This window comes from Lissotriton vulgaris, chromosome 2_1 (genome assembly GCF_964263255.1).
Source record: "Lissotriton vulgaris chromosome 2_1, aLisVul1.2, whole genome shotgun sequence".
Classification (NCBI taxonomy): domain Eukaryota; kingdom Metazoa; phylum Chordata; class Amphibia; order Caudata; family Salamandridae; genus Lissotriton; species Lissotriton vulgaris.
This window is the reverse complement of record NC_141687.1, coordinates 254,004,831-254,021,470: the sequence shown is the minus strand read 5'-3', so window position 1 is coordinate 254,021,470 and position 16,640 is coordinate 254,004,831. Positions and strand designations below refer to the sequence as shown.

The 16,640-nt window shown below is 43.2% G+C and overlaps 1 protein-coding gene across 2 annotated transcripts in view; it reads right to left on the bottom strand.

Annotated features, from left to right (window-relative positions):
* Window positions 1-16,640, bottom strand: part of HNF1B (HNF1 homeobox B) — a 93,881-nt gene that overhangs the window by 21,780 nt on the left and 55,461 nt on the right. For both annotated transcript variants that reach the window (XR_015308357.1, XM_086954872.1), the window contains exon 5: window positions 422-582. Coding sequence is in view for 1 of the 2 variants with exons in the window: in XM_086954872.1 (XP_086810998.1) it covers window positions 422-582 (161 nt within the window). In the remaining variant the exon portion in view is untranslated. The remainder of the gene's footprint in view (window positions 1-421; window positions 583-16,640) is intronic.

Here is a 16,640-nt window from a genome sequence, read left to right as displayed (position 1 = left end):
ACATCGAGAACAAAATAAAGTTTTTAAAAAGTAATCTATCTTTCTTGGCTGGTTATGAGAATGCTAAAACTGAACGAGCATTTTATCAACATGAATTTCTTTTGCAGCCAAGTGCAAACATAGTCAGCCCCACCCACTCTGCTGCTGCCTTGCAAAGCATGTAATCAATAAAACCCGAAGGTTTCTTTGTCAGGTTTATTGGACGGGTTCAAAACACACACCTCCAGCACAGGCGAAAGCGCGGGGTCACAGCGCTGCCTTTCACTCACAGCAGGCTGCGCACCGGAGGTCCTCCCACCCCGGCCCACAATGCCTCATTGTTTACACTGGGCCTTGTGAGAAACTGAAAAAGGCCCTGTTTGTTTTGCCTGCTCAGGGCTCTCTTATCTAATCAGCTCTACAATGGACCAGGTGTACTCACCAATTTACCATCAGGTGTGAGCATGCTGTGTCCCTGGTCCATGCCGACAGGAGAAACCTGCTGCAGGACCGACTGGCTGGTCACCATCGAGTTGTTGCTGTGGTGACTCATCGCCGAGGAGGAAGTGACCTCATTGTTCCCCTGATGGCTGTACCGTATTCCTGTAGGGAGCAAAGCAAGCACACGTTTCAGAAGACGACAATAACAGTAACTGCGACATATTGGAGGGCAACAACAACTCTACAAATTGGCCTGTCTTTGGAGCAAATAGAAGGCGTTTTCATGACATAACTGCCTCAGAAAAGGCCATGTTTTCCCAACAGGAGTCAAACCCGTGTTAATTCAGATGGCATGAAGATTTCGGCTGCAAGTGTGTTCTCCTCTGCTCACTTTTGTCTGCTTGGGAAGACCAAGCCAGCAAGATTAAAGTGGCTGACTTTTAAATAGGCAATCTTCCCCAGAGGATGCTATGCTTTGGCGTGGGCTTTTTGTACAAAGCAGCGTAAGCCATCCCCTGGCTGTATGTGCTGTTGGCTGCCTCCATATACAGGCTACTTACTGGCTGCTTGTTGCTGGAATGCAGAATGGTAATCCCAGTAGGGGGTCCCATAAGTGGATTTGCTCTTGTGACCTTCCACCAAACCAATTAAATTATGGTGTGTGTGTGCGCGCGCAGGAGTGCGTGCATGCATGTGTGTGGTGGCTCAATATTGGAATTTTCCCCCTTCCAGAGCTGGTTGTCTCTTAAAGCAGGACAGGGTTTTCTTGCTCCCTTCCTCAGAGATACGTTTAGAGCCCAGTTCATAGCAGAAGGGAGGCTTTACCACTGTAATCAAATGTTTGAGGTGGAAACGTTTGATAAGCCATACCCTGGAAAGTACTGCAAACCCTTAATAATGATGCATAGTGTGTTATGCAAGTGTTATTTAACAATAACAATGATGTGTGTATTTTAACACTGATACCAAGCCAAAGATACAAAGTTGGGGCAGTTGAAATGGCAGATGAGGAAAAATGAAGGCAGAATTAGTGCAATAGTGGAATATACTCTTCATTATGCACACCCATTGCCTATGCCATGAGGCTTCTTAGACCCTGCCATTTCTCTAGTATCCTAGGATTTGGCTGAACTCAGAGTCCTAGTACCACAAGAAATTTTCCATAAGCAGAATGGACACATTTATTGACAGGGTCTTCCTTTATTTTACATAGGCGGTCATTCAGGAAAGGGCAAGAGACATCCTAATATGGACCAAATATCTATACCATCTATCATCCAGAGACCATGTCTCCCAAGCAACAAAGACAGACTGGAGACATTTTAGGGATGGTTAATAAAAATGGTGCATGGTTTGAACAGCAAGACTATAGGAGAAGTTTAGGAATGTAAGCACATGACCAATCACAAGATATTGTTCCAGTGCCTTTAAACTCGCCTTAGCACAGAGCGCTCATTCCATGAGTTGGTTTATAGTTTCCATGAGCATGGGCGCAATAAAACAACATTTGTTTGGCAATGGTGAAGTGTATTATCAGCCAGAATTTCTCGCTATCCCTCTTCCTATTTAACACCTCTCTTCGCCTGTGGGTAGCATCATCAAAAGTAGGACTGAGAGCGACTAAAGACAGTAACCAGGTCTAAACCGTTTGTAAAGTAAGAAAGAAATCCTTGGTCAAGTTTCTCTATATGTACCTTAACTCAAGTTCATGTCTGGATGGTAGACAGAGATTATGAGGGAGGCCCAGGCATCTATGCAGAATCCATGCCATAGTTTCAGGATTTTTATGTGAGATAAAAGTAGAGATAATACATCTAAATGTGACTCATTCGGCCTGCCTGAATCTGTGCTGATATCCCTGGATTAAGTAGTTAATACATGAGAGTATCTGCTTTGGAAAAAAATCAAAGTATACTTCATAGAAGACAACGTGGAGAGGTCCCGTGGTTGGGCATAAGAAATTAAAGTGGTGCAGGTTCATTAGCTTTAACAGCTCAGCTGGTGGTCCAAGCAGTGTGCACCATGGGGGTCAATGTATTCATTCTATCTGTTGGATCACGGTCAGACAAGGGCATCTTTTCAGTTTATCTGGTTAGTGAATGATGAAATGTTACAAATTCTCCTGTTTTGCTTCAAATTACATAATGCACTTTGTGTGTGAGATCAATTCTGCAAGGACTGTGTTGGCAAACAAATTGAATGTAAAATTTCTGTTGATCCTGCATAAATTGTACATGAATGTTGGACTCAACTGACTTATTCAACTAAGACTGGTGTATCTTCCAAAGAGGCGGTGCCAACTGGAGAAAACTTTTAAAATATACAGACACATCTCTCACCCTGTGGGAAAGAATCTTAATACTCAGCAACTCTTCTGCTAATCTCCTGAGGCCTGCAGTGATTTTGTCAGGTTTAGAGAAGCGACCCAGTGAGACAAGGCAACACCATGTCTAACTTATAATGCACAAGGACAGCAGCTGAGCGCTACAGTGCCCTTGCCACTCAGCGAGTTTACAATCACATGAACATAGTGAAATTGACCACTTTGGCAATCTTCAGAAGAAAATTTGAAGTTGGACTTTGGCGGAAAAAGTAAGCACAGTTTATGACACAGTGCACAGATGCATTGCCTTTGAAATTGGTCTTTTAAGCTGTAAATACCTTGAACATGGGGGCGTCGCCCAATACATTTGTGGTCTATTTACAGTCTCCTGTTATCTCCTGCTTGGCCTGTAAAACCGTGAATAGTGTTTAAAGAGCAAGAACCCGGTGAGTTCTTACAACATGGCATTCCACGCTCCCACCTAACCAAATAAGCCTCCCCTACCATTATTATTTTTTTATTATTACTCTGTTGGTCAATGTCATATGCTTTCACAGAGAAATTGTACATTTCCCCATAATGGAGCAGACAAAATGTGTTGACTCGTCTGGCCTATGCTCAAAACTAAATTGGAGAATGAGAGGTAAAACACAATTTATAACACTATTAGAAGGAACATGGTGGGAGATCAGGAAACAAACATTAACAGCGCGTTGGATCGTAGATGAGAACTGGATGTAAAAGGCTGGAGAAGGGTCAAGAAGATAGTCAGTGTTAGATGAGCCTGACTCCAAGGGATTCCAAGGTTGGAATATGAGGGAACTCAAACAATGCAGGAATTAATGCTTCAGTCCGGTTCTGCTCGGAACAACGGATCAGGCACTTGCCAGAGTCTTGCCGTTGTTCATGTAAAGCGGAACTCTTCCGGCTTCCAAAGAGCCGTTTTGAACAATGTGGACGGTACAACCTTGCTTCGAGGATCTCAGAGCATCCTCCCGAAGCGGCCATGATTGTTAAGGTCAGATTTTCTGTTGACAGAAGTGTGAGTTGTGATCATGGTCATGATGTGGCAGTTCTGATTTGCAGAAGATTAAACCACATACAATGTTCAGTCCTTCACTCAATCCTAGGATAACGCCGAGATATAATATTATCTTGACTGCATGTGTCACCGAAGGATTCAGAGTTTGTGTGCTAAAAATTAGGAATAATGTCTAGCATATGGTGCATCGTATGGTTTACCATATTTCAGTAAAATTTGTGATTACTAGCCGCAGATTTGGCGTGATCTGATGCAGAGTTACTACAGCCCTCACAATATGCGGTAATGCAGTTGTTAACACACATTTCAGCTAGGAGCTCTAAACGAGGGCCTTCCTGTGATGTCTGGCTGGCTGTGTGCCATGCTGCCCTGCCCATCAAGCTAGGAAGCCCTGCCTCGTTCTTATCTAAAACCCAGCAAAGTGTCATGACTACATTCCAACATGAAGGTGGTTCAAGACTAGAGGAAAGAAGAGATTTGTAACTCAATCAACTTTGGAGAAATGGAACTGCTTTGTTTGCAGCTCAGTATCTGAAAAGGAAATTTGCCTTGTAAATTGTCAACATGTACTTAGATTTTCATAGCTCTTATTTGATATTGGCAAGACATGGCAGAGTTTTGTTGGCCACGTTTCAGCCTCTGATAGGCCATGGGGAGATCTATGCATACAGTGCAAAGTGTACAATAAAAACAAGCACCTAAGTCCCAGACACGGGTGGGTGAGTGTTGAGTGCTGAACCACCGCCCTGATCTAAGGACACCTGGGTGTGATCCTGCTGGGCACATGTTGTGGTTCAGATTTATAATTGTATCACCCCTTCAATAAATGTGTTCTACCTACTTCTGGCAGCCCTGCGCGGATTATGTGGGATGCTGACAGCGCCTCTGGCTGTGCATCATCCCTCAGAATCTACATTTGTAATAAAAAGTGTTAAAAGGCTTGTATTTTGCTTGGGGCTGCCATTACCTCCTCGTCACCTGAAAACAAACCTCCCCTGGCTGATAGTAAAAGAATTTTAGAGCGTGTGTGTCCCAGCCAGGCACTGTGTACACATTACCCAACTGCAGCCGGGCACGGGCATTCTTCGGCTGTGTTTCTAACCTCACGCAGAGTGTTTTCCAATTGCTCCCTCGTTAAACAATGAAACAGAGATGACAGGGAGGCATTTTAAAGTCAAAATCGCATCTGAAGTAGGGCATGGTAAAAGAACGAGTGACCAGTGCTCAATTTGAAAAACATAAAATAAGTGCCAGGGCTCTGGTCAGGAGGCCATTGCAGCTTGCACCAGACATTGCCCCTGCCATGCTGCCACTGATAGTAACAGCACAACTACTAACCATCACACTCCTACATGTGTGACAATTCGGACTCTTTCAGCCCCCCCAAAGCTATAAGAATGGCTTGGACGGCAGGAAATGTATATTGAATTAATAATTAACTGTTATTATGGTCATGACTAAATTAGCAAGAAAGCACCACCTTGTGGCAGACTGTCACAAGCGCCAGTGTTATATGTGAGAAAAACAAGGACCCCCTGGGTACCGATATGGATTCCTAGGGCAGGGTAAATACCAATGCGAGTACAACACCTAGGACATCAGCACAATTAGATGGCCAAATAAGTTTAAACCAGCAAGTGTTAAAAATAAACAAAAACTAAAATTGCATATAGTATATAAATTTAATACGTATTGATTAAAAATCATATAGACATACAAACTATATGATAGGGCTAAAAATACAATTCATTAAAACCAATCAAGGATATCATACTTCACTACAATTCCACAAAATCATACAAATCAAAAAAGCAATACATTCATGTAATTAAATAGCATAAAAACTCAAAGTTGCTTTATGACTATATTTTTTATGCTATTTAATTACATGAATGTATTGCTTTTTTGATTTGTATGATTTTGTGGAATTGTAGTGAAGTATGATATCCTTGATTGGTTTTAATGAATTGTATTTTTAGCCCTATCATATAGTTTGTATGTCTATATGATTTTTAATCAATACGTATTAAATTTATATACTATATGCAATTTTAGTTTTTGTTTATTTTTCACACTTGCTGGTTTAAACTTATTTGGCCATCTAATTGTGCTGATGTCCTAGGTGTTGTACTCGCATTGACAAGCGCCAGTGTTGACAGTTAGGTACTGAGCCCCGGAAACCTTCGGCTCAAATTAAGACCTACCCGAGACATCCTTTGGATTTGTCTCTGGTTCTAGCGAGTTAGGTGTGATTGATGTGTTGGCCGTGCTTAATTTGTGCCAGTGGCTTAGGGTGGGGGGCACTGCAATTATTTTTGGGGAGCGGTACTCTTTTTTTCTATTATTTTGAACTAGAGGAAGAAAATGGAGAAAGAAGAAGTTAAAGAAAGATAGGAAAACATCGCCGAAGGGAGAAATCTGGGACCACTAAGACCCTGAAAGAAAGAGTATAAGAGACAGAAAATATGGAAAGAGATATGAGGTGAGATTAGGCAGACTCGGGATTCGGCAGCCTTTGCATGTGATGGTGCTCTCCAAGAAACGCTTTGAGGCCTGGTTTTTGTTGTTGTCACGAATTAAGCACTGCGTGTTGGGGGTATATAAGGCCAGGGGGTGTGAATATGTTTCCACTCTAAAGAGAGTAAGGCAGAGGCAAAACCAGGCATAATAAATGTAAGGCTTCTGTGAGCTTGGAATTCCTCTCTGTTAGGAGTGGGCCAGGAATTCCAAGGTGATGAAAATGGACCAGGGCCAACTTTTATTCTCGCCTTACACCCCTACCAGGACCCTCAGGTCCGGAAGCAAATCGTTCTCTTGTCCCCCGGGTCAGGAAAACAAGGCTAGGTGGGAAATCCTTTTCCTACCTCGCTCCCCTCTACTGGAACCAGCTGCCCATTCACCTGAGACAATACCCGACTATCTGCGCTCCAGGACCTCTTCTTAAGACCGCTTTATTTCAATAATGCTTGTCAGCCTGTTTAGCAGCACAGTCCAAAGCACAGAGATACCCAGTAGGGGGTGATGCAGGCGTTATATAAAACCTACAAATAATAATTAAAAAAAATGTTTATTAATAATATTAAAAGTTTTGAAATGCTATGTGGCTGGTTTAAACAGAAGCAATGAAACACAAAGGTGGTGGGTGTATGTTTGGAAAAGATTCTGCCAAAGCCACTTTCCCGAACTACATTCCAATCAATTGCTTTTTGCTCACTATGCCACTTCAGACAGGGAGCAACCATGTGCATGCTCCAACAGGAACTGTACATCCCAAAGTGCCAGGCGAGCCCCCCTCTATAAGGAAACACAGTCCAGTTTCGGCCTCGTTGGACCTCATCCTTGAGGTGCAGCTTGAGTCCCCCTGGCACAGTGACACTGAGGTAAGACACACTACTAACCTCACACACCAGAAGCATGCCCTGTTGTATCTCATGGTGAAGCATGTGCGGCTTGTTAGTGCTTAGAAACACAACTCTCCCACTACACTGCAGAAGGAATGACGCAGTTATTATTCTAAATATTGCAAGGATGCTATATGTAACTCTCTCAGAACCCAATTCTGCAGGTGACATTCAGGCTCTGTATAGTTAAATGCTGTACAGATGTTTGCCATGCAGATGATCAGGGCCAGGTCTGTGCCCAGGAACAGCCATTTACTGGTGAAATATAGTGCTTGGAAGAGGCATGAGAAGGTAATATTATACACTTATAGAACACTATAAACTGAATTCCTGAGCCTAGTAATAGTGTGATTCACGAGCGCCAAGAAGCCTCCGACTGAATGTGCACCACACAAAAGTAAAGAAACATACATTCACAACGATTGATTGGATAGTGCCTGGGACAAAATTAAATGCTTGTTGGTGCTGTGAGTAACATGTAGCTGGGGCGTGGGGGAAAATTAGGTAAAATCGAGGACACTGACCTGTGTCTAAACTCCAGAAAGCAGTGGTTAAATCATCATTCCGCAAATTGAAGTCTATAAAAAAATACTGTTATTTATCCTCGTGAGCATCACTCCTTGGTAGTCAGTTCACTTGTTAGGTTCCACCTCGACTACAGAAACACCTTTTAAAATGATGTACAGTCTTACCAGGTCAACAGCCTTCAAAAGCCCAAAACACAACAGTATCACTCTTCAGTAGTCTCTGCAAAAACCCGAATCACCCAGCACAGCACACAGCACCACTAGGAAACAGTGAAAGACAGAAACACCTCGAAAACACTCTGCATCACCTTTAGATGCATTGAAGGCCCTAGACCAGCAGATTACTGCAGCCACATCAAGATATACCTGTATCCTAGAAGCCTCTGCTCCAATGGCCTGAACCTCCTTGTGGCCCCCCAAAAAAACCGCAAGAGTACAGGATTCTCAGTGGCTGCCGCTTGCCTGTGGAACAACCTCATGGTCCCCCTTACCCACAGTTCCAACAACCTCCCTGCTTTCAGAAAATTCTAATCCCACCTCCTTCCCTTGTTACTTCTAAAGCATATTGCCACAAGCGCCTAGAAGCAATTACGTTATCCGCTGTGTTGTTTACTAAATACATATATATTTGGCGAGTGAGATGAATGAATGCATTAGTTAGTTAATGAAGAGCAGGGGATAGGCGCGGAAGAGGAGGAGAGTGGTAGCTGCAAATATTCACTTTACTCATGGAGATTACGGTGTTGGTTGTATCGCAGGTCTCAAAGTGTTGCCAGCTAAAGGAACTGAGGCACCAGTCAGGAAAAGTTCTTTGACCGTGACCTTACCAAGTGGATTCGGTTCCATGGCTTTCCACTGAACATTTTGAGTCCAAGTCCCTCTTCATTGGACATGTTCAATTTCCGCCTTGAATTCTATAGTACAAGTACCACCCATGTTCCTTCCAGCGTGGCTTACAATCGGCCGCACGACTGAAGATTCACTGCTAGCTCTTTATTGCACTCACTCCTCGTATTGAGTGCACTTTTAAAGATCCACATCTGGTTTTCCATTGCACAATGGGCTGACCTTACTTTGCACTCGTGAAGGTCCATATCTGGAACCTCGCAGCCCATTTGAAAGTAAATCTTCGATTGTCTGGCGTGCCATTGCACATTTGAATTTTCATGCCTGGCATTTCACACAGGCCTGGTATTCACTGTGCACAAATGCCTGGCGTTCCTTTGCACATTTGAAGGTTCACAACTGTTATTCCATTATACGAATGGCTGGCATTTCTTCTCACTTCTGAAGGTCCATAGTAGCAATTGATTGCTCATTTTACAGGGAATCTCCTATTGCCCGGTGCTCCACTGCACATTTGAATTTTGGGCGTTTCACACGTCTGGTCTTCCTTTGTGAAGGTCCACATTTCGCATTTTATTGCCCATCAGAAAATCAATCATCAATAGCCTGGCGTCTTATTGCACATTTGAATTTTCATGCCTGGTAATTCATTGCACACTTGCCTGGTATACCATTGCACATTTGAGGGTGTGTGTCACATTCCTTGCACAAATGTTCCATTTCCAGTGCGCATTTGACGGTTCATTCCTGACATTCCAATTCACAATTTCCGGATATTCCTTTGCATATGTGAAGTCCCGGATCTGACATTTTATTGGCCATCCGAAAGTCATTTCCTGATTGCTGACGTTCCCTTGTACATACATTAAGGCCAAAGTACTACAATCTACTACACCTTCAAGGCCTCATAGTCCATCGCACATGTTAAACGTTATGATTACCACCCAGTTCCTCATTTGTGTCTGACAAAGAACTGCATATTTCAATATTCATGTCTTCCATTCAACTGTGCATTTAAAAGTCAATGCCCAGCATTCCTTTTCATATTTGAAGGCCTGGTTCTCACAATATATTTCACATTTGAAGGTTCCTGCACGGCAATCCTTTGCAAATTTCAAAGTCGTGACTGAATCCGTTTGATTATATCAAACCAGAGTACTCCCAAAAATCCTACAATTCCAGGTTCGGGGAAGGGGAGAACAACAACAATAAACAATAACATTTCCTTCTAACCTATCAACATTGCTCGATAGAATTACTTCAATACAGAGAGACCCAAGAGAAATGATTTCATTCACATTTTTAAAAAATATATTTTTTGTGAGTTACTTCTAATTTTGTAAATTTTTCACACAACTGGAGTCTACTGGCGAAATGATGGGATATGGTCAAGAGCAACTATGTCTGGAAAAAGTATTTGAAGCTATGCTAATTTTAAATAGAGATTTGAACCCATACGTATGCACGTTTAACCTCTTTTGAGATTCCCCACTTGTTGGATCGAATTGATTAGGAAGTCAAAGATTTATAGGTCCTGAAGAAGGTGGTTATAAGAACGTACGTACCAACGAAACGTGTGTTGAACAGTTTTTCGGAATTACCCAGATCAGGACACATCAATGGAAGTCCAAGAAAGAGTGGTTTCCTTGGTGGACTGTTAAAGACATACTATGGGAGTGTAAAGGACTTATATGTATGGAGTGTATAGTAGTGATGTATGAGTGAGAGAGTCATTGGCGAGTGGGGAGATTCTCACATTCCAATGTAAAGTTTTGTGTGGATTTGTCTTTATATATTGTGTTGTGCTGTTTATAAAATTGATATGTGAATTTTAAGTACTGTATCTGCATCAACATGAATCCTGTAAAATAAAAATATGAACGAAATCATCTTTCTTGGGTCTCTCCATATTGGATTAATTCTACTGATCAATGTTAATAGGTAAGAGTGAAGGGTTATTGTTCATGACTAAATTTGTTCCACATCTATACAAGAATATTGCAGCAGAATCTTAAATGTATCTAAAAATCACCTAAACACAAGCAAACAACTCAGGGTCTAATGTTCAAAGCAATTTTGCGGTCTCCCAAAATCAGAGCCTCTGCGACTGCAAAATAGCTTTTGGGGATGTTCAAAACCTAAATTACAATTCGTTAAGTTGTACTGAACCGAAAAATGGGTTTGTGACTACATACTGAATCACAAATTGAAAAGACGTGTTTAGGGGTCCCTTCCAATTTATGTTTTTTTTAATGGTATATATCTATGGTTTGTGACTGGAATTGTGGTCACAAATCATTGATAGGTTACCAACACCTCAAAAGAGGTGATAACCCACTTGCAAATGGGAAGGGGTCCCCCCTTTGTCTATGTTGTAAAAAAAAATGTAGGAGTGGGCAGTGGTCTCTAAGACCACTGCTCACTCGTAAAAAAAAGTTTTTGAAACGTCTTTTTCTTTCTCAACGCATCCCGTCTTCTTTAGCAGGCTAAATAAAAAAAGGTTGCTTTATTTAAAAGTAGTCACAGATATTGTGGACTGCAGACCCCAACAGGCCACCATCCCTTTGATGGCAGTGATTCGTAGTGGGTCACAATTTATGACCTACTTCATGCATATTAATGAGGTAAGTCACACTGCGACCCCCTATGATTCGAAATTTGCAAATCAACATGTTTGAACATATGTTGGTTCGAAAAAAACAATGCATTTAGTAAAGGTCGGTGTGCAAAATGCGACCACTTCTACCGAATGCCTTGTACGATCAAACACCCTCAGTGGGTTAAGCGCCTGTTGCACAGACCTGCTTGCAACAGGCGAGTCAAAGGGATGAACAATGGGGAGGCTGACTACTCCTTTTATTAGTATTGATGCAGATGCAATGAGAATTATTGAGCTGGGTAACCGTAACGCCTGTAATTTACAGTTCTACGAAGCAGCAAGCCTGGCAGCAAGCGCTACATGCCCATCACGTTATTATTTCAACCTGTCTGCATCCTGCCCTCCCTCCCTCGGCTCCGCTGTTTCTCACGAGACCGCGGCTGCCCGGCACCGCCCCTGGGTCACCCCGCGCCCCACACGCAGGAGAGAGGGCCGTGGCGGAGGTGTGCGACCTCAGGTGGGGGAGTACGGCGCTGGAGGCAGGCAGCGTGGCCGGGAGAAGGCCTGCCAGCTTTTATATCCAAAAGCGCAAGAAAACAAAGCAGTTTGTGGAGGAACTAAAAACGGGAACCGAGATCAAAGCTGCAGCGCGGCCAGAGTTCAGGGGACCAGGGGTGGGTGAAACAATACGAACGCCCCGCCCGCCGGTGCAGGTGTCTTTTCCCGGTCCGTGGGAATTCAAATAGTATGGCACATTAGTAAAGACCTCCTTCCAAAGGCACCAATGACTGTCTGTCTACTTAAAGGGGATGTCCAGGGGCATTCCTGAGATCGCTGATAGGCCGTGCAGTGTGACATGACAACGACGATAGGCTGCACCCTGTGGACCAAAGCGGGCCCCATTGAGATACAGCTTCATATTATGTTATGGATTAGTAAACATTTAATTTAACTCAATAGTACATATTAAAGTTATGTATTTCTGATTAAGAAAAACAATCCAAGGAAGGTAGTTAACAATTATTTTTTAACTAAAGTTTGTCAACTTATGATTATCAGTATTTTTGGTTTAGTTATTTTAGTATTAGCTATAATAGCTAAATACTAATGGCTCCTTAGAAGATTGCAAGATCATTTACTAGGGGCCCTCAAAGAATTTCATCAACAGGTTGCAGAGACTACAGAACCAGGAGGCCATGAACACCTGACCCTTCCAAAGCATGACCACACTTAACAAGTCCTGACAGCCGCCACTGACTTCCAGTGGACCTGCCCTCCAGTGGAGGCAAGGATCAACTTCAAGGTCTTCTGAGGTAACGGAGCACCATAAACCTGCAGCCCTCGATGCTCAGTACAGTAATCTATGATCCGTGAATGCACACTTGACCACCCCATGAGCTTTCACTCTGAGAAACACGGAGGCAGATCCTTGGGAGTTCATGGCCTTAGCACGTAGATCATCAAAAACAGAACGACTTAAATTTGTCTTTAAATGACCTCCACACGACTTAAGAAAATCAGACAGTGGTACCTACCTTCACCCAATAGGACTCCTAACCAGCTGTGGTCCGTGCAGGTAACCAGGTAAGGGGAGATTTCGAGGGACGATGTTGAGAGAAAATTAATTATTTATTTAATGTTCCCTCTGCATCATCCCTCGAAATGGCCCATTATCCGGCCCGACTCGCTGTTACCTGTGAGGACCGTGGCTGCTTCTAACTCCTCTATTACCTGCCTTCAAACAGACTTCTGTGGCATCTCTTTAGAGATATTAAGACAACAAATGGTGAAAAGGATTAAATAAATAGTAAACACTTCACTTAAATAAAAGAGGGACATAACACACCAGATTATCAGCCTATGGTTTCACGAGCGGATGATTTGGGGACCACTCCCTCCCACGCTCCTAGACTCCCTCAGGGTCGGGAGGTACACAGGCATCTATTATTCAAATGATTCTGACCAGCACTTCCAACTCAAACCCTGATGAGGACGATATTTCTACTGGTGACAGATCAGGGACTGGCCCGACAATGGCGACTGCCCTGACCATTGACCTTTGGTAGACTCGGCACTCAAGATGAAGGCTTGGGGCACCACTCGCCGCCCGCCACCGTTCTGCCCTTCTTTCATTGCGTGTTTCTTCCGGCTTGCTGAGCTGATAGCTCATCTGTCATGGTAGCGCCTACGCCAGGGCTCTTTAAAGGACTAATGTCCTTTGCGCCACACCAAATGGACATGCGCTGCCGGGATGGAGTTGCCAGTCAATGAGCAAATGATGATGATGATGCCAGGCTAGTTTGTCCAGAAAACATGAGCGAGCCAATAAAAAGCTTTCATGGGCTGTGCAGTTTGTTATCCAAACAATACACCGGGTCTAATAAACTGCTTTTATACCTCGGCTGCAGCTCTAGTAAAACTGCTTCTGAAGGACGCCCATTGAGGCGACGACATTTCCAATAACTCAACAGTACCCTACCACCCTATTCCAGGCCCTGAATGGTCCCCGTCTTTACACGTCACTGATTACCAAATACAATGCAAAAGAGGGAAACTCTTTGCTCTTAAATAAGGCCCAAGTTGTGAAAAAGGCAACAGGAAAAGGCAGTACTTTCAAAACAGTGTACCCAGTACATTCAAGAAGAACTATTTTTATTTATATTGATGGAAACCCCGAAGTTTAAAATAAAAAGTACAAAAAGCTGGTCATTTGATTATGTTCTGCCACTTGCCTGTCCCTCTCCAATCTCTATTTTCTTTTCTCATTTTAAAGCATGGGAAGTGGATTTTGCAAAATATCACACATTTATCGTTTCAAAAAACTGCAAGGGACTGAAAGAAAAAAAGAAAGAAAGGAAAGGAAGGAAAATTAAAGGAAAGGAAAGGAAAGAAAGAAAGGAAGAAAAGAAAGGGAGAAGTTACACATCTATTCGCCTTTTCAGCAGTCATAGATCTTATCGTGAGAACATTCTTGATTATACAAGAGATGCGTACAAGTGCACCAAACTCATAGTTCTTTCAGTTTGAACTCACAGGCCTCGAAAAATGATGCCTTCAGTTGTGCAGGTGCTGTTAAAAGTTACCGTTATTCCCAAAACGTGTTCAGCGACAATGATGGCCTGACCCGTGGGACTTGCCTGAGATAGGCAACCAGATGGCTCATGTTTCAACGTCACCAAGACAAATGACTTCCAGTCCTTGGGTCTCTGTAAAGAGCCATTGTTAATCTGGAACCATGGTTGCACAACTGGAGAATCCCAAAATAGTGGCCCCTCCCACTATGTATTATTTTATTATATGACACCCCAGAGCCGCCAGTGGGTAACCTACGTATTGGCCCACACCCTCTGGATTTGGGCCAAGAATCTGGCCAAGAATCTCTGTTGAGGTTTGGGTTCTGAGAACTACTTCCTGTTAATAAGCCCAGTTAATAGAACAGGGAACACCTTTATTTGAAGCCGGATTTGGACTTCCACCAGATACGGCCAGACCCAACTTTGCACTATTTACGAAAAGACCGCAATTATATTTTAATTTTTAGCAGTACACTTTGGAATGGTAAGTTCCAGGAAATGAAAAGGTATTTTGACAGCTGCTGTGCTGTACACACAGATTGTGTTTACTTCACCATACGCAGCTGTGCTGCCAGGCATGGCACCATTCTCTTGCAATGCCAGGTCCATGGCAGTGTGGTGCACGCGAGGCCACGTCCTGTGCCTGCTTCCATGGCGCAGATAGTGACCGGATACCCTCTGGACAACAAGTAGGGCTGGACTTGTCCACACACCAAGTCGTAAACTCCAGTCTGGTTTATAAATGTCCAAGAAATGTGTAAATAATCGCCATTTAAATTCAATACGTGGAAATGTATCTCGAGCATATTCATTAAAGATATTCTGAAACCTGATTGAACTTGACCAATTGTTGACTATCTAAGCCTAGAGGCCTAGTTTCACAGGTAGGGCTCTTTGGAGGCTGGAGCGCCTGCAGGTCACAGGTTCAAGTCTGCAAAGTCCGCTGGGCCTTTTGGTCTCACGCCTAGAGTCTCTTTTAATGTGTGTTTTCTCAGTGTTTTAACTAATTAAGTAATTAAATAAGGAGCGCCGCGTTAGTAAGAAAAACAACTCCGCTTTAGCGCCGAGAGACTTTGTAGTTGGCGGTGTGCGCTATATAAACGGCGCGGGAGAGCTGGGCCCGAGAGAACACTTCAAACATTGACACCAAATACACACCACAAAGGCAGGAGTGAGGTCACCAGCCCCCCAGCCCCGCCCCTCCACAAACCGCACGGGACCCGTGTAATATCAGAGGCCGACTCCCATGAGGGCAGCCGCCGCGGCGAGCAGGGGGCGCGGGCCCTTTACATATCACAGGGCCGCGGCTCCTTTCAGGATGTTGTTTTTCCCCTCAGCTCCAGGGACATGATCAGAGGAATGGCCCTCCAGTTTGTCCTCTCAGGCTAATCCTCTTGTTCGGCGGTGCGCATGCCGGCAGGGGGCGCTGCCACAGTGTTTGCCCCAGCGGGGTGTCAGTCATAACCGGCTTTCTTCCCCTCTAATGGCTTGAAAGGGTCACACATACCTCAGATAGCCGGGTATATTTTGTGTGAGCGTTTTGTGTCAGTGCGCATGTCTGTAAGTGTGATCGAGTTGCGTCACAATAAACATGTTTTCAGTCTTATTTTCCAAAGGGTAAGCGTGCACTAAACCTATGCATATATTATGCTAGGAATCTGTGTGAATGTGTGTGAAAAAACTCACAAGTTACACGGGGGCACCCTGGAACACATAAAAAGTAGTACTGAAATACGTTAGACTTGTTAGAGAAAAATAAACACATGATTGCACTCCCTACAAAATACAGGGTAACCTTAAATAATAGATTGTGCCAGGCTTTGATGGCTTTGTTTTAAATCTCCATACAATTCACAATTTCACAGAGTTAGAAACCACAGGCTACTAGTTTTTGAACCATTGAAATTCACCAGTTATGGTTGGGTCCGAAATCATAACTCTCACAACGGCCAGGCAAACCATAACTCGCACCCCCAATGCAATCTTCATGACGTCACCCTTGATGTGACAGATTCAAATTCAAATGTCATAAATCATCTCACATCTTATGTGCAGTTGAGGATGCATATAACATTATCATTATAAACGAGATGGCTATGAAAGTTATGGTTTGAGTTTGTGTTGTTATTGGATGACGTAGTGCTTGTAGGAGTTGTGAATTATTGTTATAAGTATTGTGCGGTCATAAGCATTATACCTGGTATGCGCGTTATAGTTTACATGTCTGTTGTGTAAGTTATGGATTGTGGAACCAAACCTAACTGTTTATTTCAGTGTATTTTGGGTTTTGTAACCATAACTTCACTTTATCTGTGGTTATTAACTGAATTTCAAAGTTATAGGTCTCATAACCAATCCTAATCATCACTTCATTTTAATATTTTTTTTTAGTAATCTTATAATATTCT